Source organism: Fulmarus glacialis, unplaced genomic scaffold (assembly GCF_000690835.1).
Source record: "Fulmarus glacialis isolate BGI_N327 unplaced genomic scaffold, ASM69083v1 scaffold15015, whole genome shotgun sequence".
NCBI lineage: Eukaryota > Metazoa > Chordata > Aves > Procellariiformes > Procellariidae > Fulmarus > Fulmarus glacialis.
In genome coordinates, this window is record NW_009211280.1 from 3278 (window position 1) to 11820 (window position 8543).

The following is an 8543-nucleotide window of genomic DNA, read 5'->3' on the forward strand; positions in this document are numbered from 1 at the left end:
GTTCTCAGATCCCGCAGCCCTTTCTTTGAGTGTGACAAGTACTTGCTGCAGGAAAAGTATTTTTTTGCCAGTATCACTTATTTTCTCATAGCAGCTGATAAAATTGGTACTTTCTAATGCTGCCTTTGCTCTTCATCTGGCACTTGGTCTTAATCTTGGCCATATGACTGCTTGCTGGAGGCATGTTCTTCTTTTCTGCTGTAAGACAAAGCAGATGTAAATGTTTACGGCAAGAGAGGAAGAGGATTCTAACTTTATCATGAAGTAAGGGAATTTCTGAGCAATGGCAGAAGCAGCATGCCTTATTTCAACCAACTTTGTAAGCAATTAGATATCGTTTTCTTCATCTGGCTTGAGGTCATAGTCATTATAACAATATTTTGTGGATAGATGTGTACTATATTCTTCTAAAATGCAAAGCAGTTGCGGTTCTTCCTTCATATCAACTTGGCCTAAAGCTTCGCCAGTTCCTCAAGTGCTTCCTGCTTTGTAATTCTCTGCCATGAAGCAGGGATTTCTCCTTTGCCATGGAATTTCCCATTGTACCGTTTTTCTAGCTCTGTCCTGAAATGAGACACAAACCATTTCCAGTACGCTTGCATGGATGGATCAGAAGGAATGTTCCAAGTGGAATAAGGAGGTCCTGCATCCCGGTATCTCTTGTAGGGGATCCATGTGTCTTCACCAATCCTGAACGTACAGTTACTTGCAACGCTACTAGAACAAATATCAATGACCAGATTGTCTGTTTTATGCCACCTGTATCCTGTCAAAACTTGCGGACGATGGAAGACAAGCTGATGGTCTCCATCGTGATTCTGCATGGTGTTTGTGCAAACAGCCCCACAAAAGGGACACTGCTCCCAGCACCCTGCAAACTGTTCAGCCAGGATTGTATGAGGCTGCCTTTCAAATGAGCTCATATCAGCACTAGCAAACTCTTCCTTGAGATGATCTTTCAGGGGAGCCAGTGCTTCTGTCATGGCATTATTCAGGAACTCTATGTCTGTTATCTCCTGATGCTCAATGCCCTTCAGGTCGCTTCTGGGCAAGCTCAGCACCTCTCCAAGTGCGCTGCAAAATTCATCCAGCCAAAGAGAGATTTTGTCATTTCTGTCTTTTCTGTCTTTGACAATGTCAGTTGATGCAAAAACAGCTGACTGGATGCTTTCATAGTAGTGAGTAAGGGAGTCATCTAAAAACTTCTCCAGCCTCCTGTTCTTATCTAAACAGTATGTCTCAACACGTGTCGCAATGTAACTCTCTAAAAAGTCTCCTGGGCAATTAAGGTACGCCTTGAAATTCTCAAAATTTTCTTCTTGTGCCAGGTATCTCAGTATGCAAACTTCCAGAGAGGATCTATTGCCATTGAAATCTGGGATTTTACCCTTTATGTCTCGAGCTATGGTAAGAGCTGTCCTCTCATAGACCGCCTGGTGAAGAGCTGGGGCAATCTTGTCGCACAGGAAAACAGCAAATGTTGTGATAGAAGTGGCTCCTTGGCAGGAAATCTGGAAACATTTAAGGAAATCTTCTCTCTTGCTTTCCAGGTAGATGACTGGATCATTTGCCTTTTTGAATGCTACATGCATGGCTTTAAACCTTTCTGCTGCCATTCTGCACAGATACAGTGATAAATCTATTCTGTAATCTTTATTAAAACTGTATTTTGCATTGCTAGGGACAGAGTTCATACCTTTCTGTACTTCATTTAGTATTTCATGGATAAAACTTCGATTGTAATCCCTTTTCTCCTTTTCCTTCTTATCAATGTTTGCCCTGACACACGCTATGATGTTATCTGTAATGCGGTGTATGATGCTCACATCAACATCATCAAAATTCACAGTCAAGATGCCCCAACGTTTTTTCTTAGCGACATGTTTCTCCAAGTCAACAGAAAATACTCTGTGTTTGGGAAATGTGCTGATTCGTGCATGTAAGTGAGGCTCCTTAAAGTGATCTAGAAGGACATCTTCTATTTCCACATCGATATCAACCTGTTCCGGAGGGGGAGCAGCAGAGGAGACTTCAGCAATCCAGATTGCCCAGAGAGAAATAAAGTTGTCTCTCAGTTCTTTTTCACTTAGTCTCTGGCCTTTCAGGGACAGAGCCAGCTGCCTACTCCTTTTCAGGAGCTCGTTTTCATATTCTGACTTCCTTTCATCCAGTTTACACTGGTTCTTCTTTAGTTCAATAAGATTCTCACACTTCTTTCTAGTTTCAAGAAGAAGAGACTCTTTCAGTTCTTTTAGCTTCAGTTCCGTGCTGCCTTTCCACTGGACCAGTATCTCACAGTCTCTGTCTTCACTGAAATACTTTTCCATGTCTTTTGTGATGGCATCACTTGTCTCTTGCACTAGTTTTTCAAGGTGTTCTGTGGTGACCTTCTGCAAATCCCCATTCCGAACTTTATTGTCCAGCTTCATTTGCAAGTCTAAGATGTGACTCCTCAGCTGCCAGGTCCACTGACTAAATGCGGTTTCCAGTTTCTTGTACGCAGCAATCTCCACTGAATTCTTGAAGCTGAAAATGAAGTTTTCATTCAGCAAAGCATTCCAGAGGTCACTAATACGAACTTTCAAGCTTGAGAGCCTCAAAATGCTGCCCTGCGACTCCTTCTTGGCAGCTTGGAGAATTTTGCTCTTTAATTCCTGGACGTTCTGGCTGTAGGTGGGATTGGGCGGTGCCATTGGGGGGTTTCCTTCCCAGAGGTGAGCAAAGTAATGAATGTGGGTGTTCACGTCAAAGCGGATGACGTCGCTGAAGCAGGAGACGTCACAGAAATCCTGCTGGGCACATTTCATCCAGCTTTTCCTGCAGACGTCTTTGTCCTTCCATGTTCTGTTCCTTGGCAGTTATTTCTCCCACATTTTGGTGTACAAACAGGCAGCTTGGGGAGAGATTTACTTGCTTCATCCTCAGAAAAGCCTGCACAGCAATCTGAAGGACATCTTGCATTTCTGAAGGATTTTCTCCAAAGATATTGATCAGAGTCATGTTGCCGATGCCAATGACAAAGGTGGCCAGCTCGTTGTCATGATTAAGGGACTGTTTATTGGCCATCTCTATGGCACGAAGTCCCTCTGTGTCAACAACTAGCATGTAATCAAAGTCCAAATCCTGTTGCAGCTTCTCGTCCACTTTAATTAGCTGCATAAACGCTCCCCGGGTGCACCTCCCTGCACTGACATTAAACTGAAGACCAAACATGGCATTCAACAGGGTTGACTTCCCTGTGCTCTGGATGCCAAGCACTGAAAGAACAAATACTCGTTTGTCCCCTAGCTTCTCAATTATTCTGTCAAAGATTGCTCCAACCCATCGTAATGGTACGTAAGAAGCATCACCATCCATCAGCTCAACAGGATACCCTGAAACCATCAGATCAGCTGCAATTTCAGGTAGTTTGACAAAACATTTATCCTCTGAGTTCATTGATTCCAGAGCTTCGTAAATCTGCCCTACCTCTCTCAAAATATGCTCAAGGCCAATGGACGAATCGTTGATTTCATTGGAGAGGGCATCTAACTTACTCAGCAACAGAGGTTTCAGGTTGTTTTTTTCATTGCTTTTCTTTATTGCCAGGATCTGAGACCATAACTGATGATATTGTCTCTTCAGTTCATCAAGGCGATCGGAGGAGAGGTCATCCATAAAGACCTTCATCCACTGCAGGAAGTATTTCTTGGTATCTGCTGGCTGTGACTGGAGAAAGCCAAGGACTGATTTCATCAGCTGATTGAGGGGGAATGCTTTCTCTAGTTGCTTTCTTCTTATTGCCAACTTCTCTGTTTCAATTTGGCTCCGATGATGCTCTATGCTCTTGTTTCTCTTTTCCTGCAGGCGAGTGAGTTCTTTGTCCTTTTTGCACCACATGTACCACAGTTTTCCTTGAAGAGGCAGTAGCTGGGATTTGATCTCAAACAACTTCTCTTTCTTCAGAAGCTTCACCAGCGCCTTTGCCTTTTCTTTGGCTGTCACACACGCGTCTGTATCTTCATCAACTAGGAATCCGTGCTTGCGAGCTTTGTCCAGGCAGGCATCAAGGCTGAAAAGCGTGTTAGACCCTTCCAGGAGATCCCTGATTGTTTTTGTCAGCTCGCCCATTAATTCTGCTTCGTTTCTGTTCTTGATACCTATTCTTATGTTTTGGCTAGATCGGCCAGCTGCAATGTTCTCTTTTTCAGTGAAAAGACAAACCAAAGGCCTTTGCGACTGCCACAGGTCACGTAAAATTTTCATCCCTTTCTTGTCACTCTGATCAGACTCGGATACAAGAGCCACGTTCACAGCAGATATCTCCTGTAAAAACTGTAGCTGTTCTTCATGATCCCTTGCATCTCCATGAAGGTTACAGAAAGCAACACAGCAGTCAAAGCTGTCATCGTCACTGCCCCGGGGACAGTACCAGGAGATCTCCACAACACCTTTCATCAGCAAACAGTCTTTGGTGCTGCCTTTGCAATGTCGGTGGAAAAAAGTGTCATGCTTTTGTTTGCTCAGCAGAGCATTCAGGATCTGAGATTTGGAAGAGGAGGGAGAACTGCCGATCCGTATGAAGGACACGATGGGTGTCTCTGCCTGATAAATGAGTTTGTTTTTGTAACTGGTAATTCTGGCCTGCTTTCCCAACTTCTCAGCCCCTTTCCAGCTCTTTTTTATTTGGCTGAGGGACCAGAGGGGGAACTCTATCCGTGAAGTGCAGGGGTTTGGTACCAGGAGAGGTAGCGCAAATTGGCAGAAAGCAAGCTTTGTTGAAATGTACTGTCTCATGAAATCATCAGCGCAATGAAAAATTGCCATCTGGATGTCCATGGGGTGCACACGACTGTCCCTGGTTGCAGATTCAGGGGCTTCTTCCTCCAAATCAGTGAAAAAGTCATCAAAGGAATCCGAGGGTTCATGCTTTTGCTCTGTGGTTTTTGGCACGGGTGTGAGTCCTGGGTTGCTCTCATCCTTGCAAGTCAGGTACCTCACCCGATAATCCACAGTTAACAGCTTTTGCAAGAAGTAGAATGGTAGTTCACTGTCCTTGCTGGGCTGGCTGTCATGTAAAGATGTCTGGTATATGATGTGGAAATCTTCTGTCCCCATTTTTCTTGGATACTGACTTTCTAGTCCAAGGCGCTTAAGTAAGTGGAAGAACTCTTGGTTTGTAATGGCTTGATTTACTTTGGATTTGCTGCCATCTGATTTGGATTTGGACTGACTGGAAGGCTCTATTCTTTGAAAAGTGTCTTCCATGTCTTTGATTATACTGTTTTTCTTCAGATCATCACATGTGTCATCCAAGCGCCCACTGATGAAGGAATGCAAGTCACTTTCCAGCATCTCCCAGTCTTTGAATGTCCTGTGCTTTTTGAGGAGAGTTTCTATCTCTGTGGACCATAAGTTTTTCATGTGATCTTCCATGAAAACTAAACGCTTATTCTTCCACTCAGGGGACGCCTCTTTACATTTGGGTGTTACAGTTAGACCCGTCAGTAGCAAGAAGGCCTGGGCTCTGTAAACATCTTGCTCCTTCAGACTCAGATACTCCTTATGTCCCGTTTGCATTTCATTTATCATGAAGTTAATTTCCGGACATCCAAGGAGGTACTGAAAAGTGCTCCTTTCCACCTTGTATCCCGTACTGGTTGTAATTAAGAGCACCAACAGTTCTACGTCTTTCTGTGCCCTTTCCTGGAGAAACTGGAGTAAGGAATAAACAGCTAGGCTTGTAGTCAAGGTGGCTTTTATCTTTGCTTCATGAATGGCAGATGCAGAGGTTTCTGGTGCATAGGTGACTTCCTGGATGTACTCCTTCATTTGCAGTAGTGTCTTGGTGAGATCTTCAAGCTCAGAAACATTGGGAGTTTCGGGAAGCATGTGCTCAGTATGGAAGATCCATTGCATAATGAAGGAAGACTTGGGGAAGTCCTTGACAGAATAGACATGAGGATCCAGGAGGCACCTCAACAAAGACTTGATATAGGTGGTGTTTTCTGGAGGTGACTTCTTGCAAGACAGAACGGTATTCACCAGGAACTCCTGCAGTGCTTTGTCCGACAGGCATACGTTGATCCAGACACTATGGTTTTTGGTTTTTTCATTCAGATTCTGTTTGAAATCTATCAGCGTGAGCAGTTTCCTTTCATCCACCGTCACCTCCCAGGCCTTCACGCACTCCAGGAAAACTCTGGCGTCTTCCACTGCACTGACCAGTTCCTCTCCAAACATGGTGCCGACACTGTGATTCGTTAGTGCCTCGTACGCAGCCCTGAGGCTGCTGCTCATTTGATAGATGGACTTAAAATCACTGCTGTGATTGAACAGGATTATATCCCACACTGGGATCAGCTGAAAGCCTCGGTCAATAACACACCAGGTTGTGTTATTAGTTACAAGCCCCAATTTCCACTGAGGAAGAGAATCCGTCTCTGATGGGCCCCCTGTGTGGGTCACGTAGAGCTGTACTGCTGTGTGGGCACTGCTTCCATCTCTTCCCTGAAAAGAAGCCTGTGATTTGGATTTCGAAACGTCCACGCTGACACTGAAGCCGCTGTAGCTGGCCCCGACGTAGCAGTTCAATGCTTCAGATGCTTGTCGCTTCATCTCTTCCCGCTGCTCAGCTCTGAATCCTTCCGTAGACGCCTTCCACCAGAATATCCCCCCAAAGTGGAGGGGACCCTGGTTTACGTGGGACCCAAACCTGCTGAAGAAGCTCGCGCACCTGCTCTTCAGCATGTTGGGCCTGTCTGCTTCCTGAGTGATGCTCAAAAGGTGTTCGATGTCTTGCAGCTCCCGCAGGGCCGCATCCGAGAGGTGAAGCTGATGCTTTTGGAAGTAGCAGGAGGCCAGAGGCATGTACTGGTACTTGATGGTGCAAATGTAGCTCTTCTCAGAGCGGGACTGGTGGGTGTCCTCCGACTGCGAGGAGCTGCTGTGATCTACACCAGCTTCAACATTAAACCCCCAGAACCCGGCTTTGGCAGAAACGCTGATGCTGAACCCCAGCTGTTCCATGGACTTGGTGAAAGTGGCTTCTGCTGCAGAGGAGGAGAACTCCTTCCTCTCAAGCAGTGACCCTTGCTCTGGACCGGCGAGCTTGAATCCGTCGGGAACCCTGATGAGCAGGTCTCGCTTTGCCAGCACATCCGTAAGGCTGCTGGTTCTGTAAATGCCCTGCAGGGCCAGTCCCCCTGATGCCCGCCTCAGGACCTCCATGTCAGAGACGTTCTCACCCCTGCTCACTGACAACTCCTGCTTCTCCAGCTGCTTCTGGATGCTCTCCAGCACATCCACCAATAACTTCTCTGGTGGTGCCCAGTACTCTTTGGGAATCTCCATGGCTTGCCACAGAGCCTCCTCTTTCTGTCTTACAACATCCTTGCTGTGGCTGCGGCTGTTGTGCATTTCTTTCAGCTCCATCAGAGCTCGCTTGGCTGCTTCTTGTCTCTGCTTTGTCATCTCCAAGCGCTCCTTCTGCAGCTCCTCAAAAGTTGCTTTGTTGTCTGTTATTTCTAGGAGTTTTTGGAGCGCCTTTGTTTCCCAGGGGTACCGTACCTCGCACTCCAGCTTAAGGTAGTCTTCATATTGGAGATGTTTCAGGGCTTCTCTCGACTTGACTCCCAGTATCTCTGACAGTTTGGGGAGCCAGTATCCATCATCCAGTCCTTCTTTCTCACACGCTTCTGCCAGTAGTTTTTTAGCAAGATGTGCCTTTTCATCATCCTCTAGTATGTCCTCCTGTGAACCCATGGCTGTGGAAGAAGAAAACAAACTTTCTTTAAGGAATGTTGTAAGGGGCCCCAGCCTCTTATAAGAGGGCTCTGTAGCAGTTCTGGCTCCGGGGATTCCTCCTACCCGGCTGCTGGAGCCCAGCCTGGGATGCCCCAAGGCCCGGGGCTCCCCGTCCCAGGACAATGGATGTGCCTGCTGCTTTCCCATTTGCAGGTTCAACCCTGAAGCTGAGTGTGTGTCCTGGAGACAACATGCACACACACAGTCTGACTTGGCTACACAACCTGCATTGGACAAGGTGCTGCTTTCAACAGCGCCCACGTATACCCAACAGGACTCATAAATACATGAGTACAGACAGTTTGAGCATTCCTGGATCCCTCGAGCACCAGCACAGCCCCTCCGTCCATCCAACACCCCTGCCTGCACCCTGCACCCTCTAACCAGCCCCACGGGTCTCCGGCTCGCTGGCTGGTCCAGCTTGGTGCTCACCAGCAGAGGCACACACTCACACACTCATCTCACGGGCACCCCACGCTCACAAGACACACTCACCCCAAATACCCAGCACCGGGCACACGGGCTGTGACCTGTGGTCCTGCTCCAGCTGCCGGCGCGGAGCCCCTCACTCACGCCCGTGTCCCCCAGGAGCTGGTTCTCGGGACACACATCGTTCCCACCCCAGTGGATGGGAAAAATCCAAGTTGTCCCTGTCCAGAGCTGTGCCTGCAGCATCCTGCTGGCCCATCATTAGTGACTGGAGACTTTGGGTCTTTGGCATTGTCTCCGGGACCCCCTGTCTATCCAGTTTGTGTCCC

The 8543-nt window shown here is 47.1% G+C and overlaps 1 protein-coding gene across 1 annotated transcript; it reads right to left on the reverse strand.

Annotated features, from left to right (window-relative positions):
• Window positions 1–452: 452 nt before the first annotated feature.
• On the reverse strand, window positions 453–7743 carry LOC104076573 (interferon-induced very large GTPase 1-like). The gene is given in 2 exon segments (XM_009577489.1): window positions 453–2799; window positions 2801–7743. Coding segments are annotated over 2 exon segments (7290 nt in total).
• Between the last annotated feature and the right edge of the window lie 800 nt (window positions 7744–8543).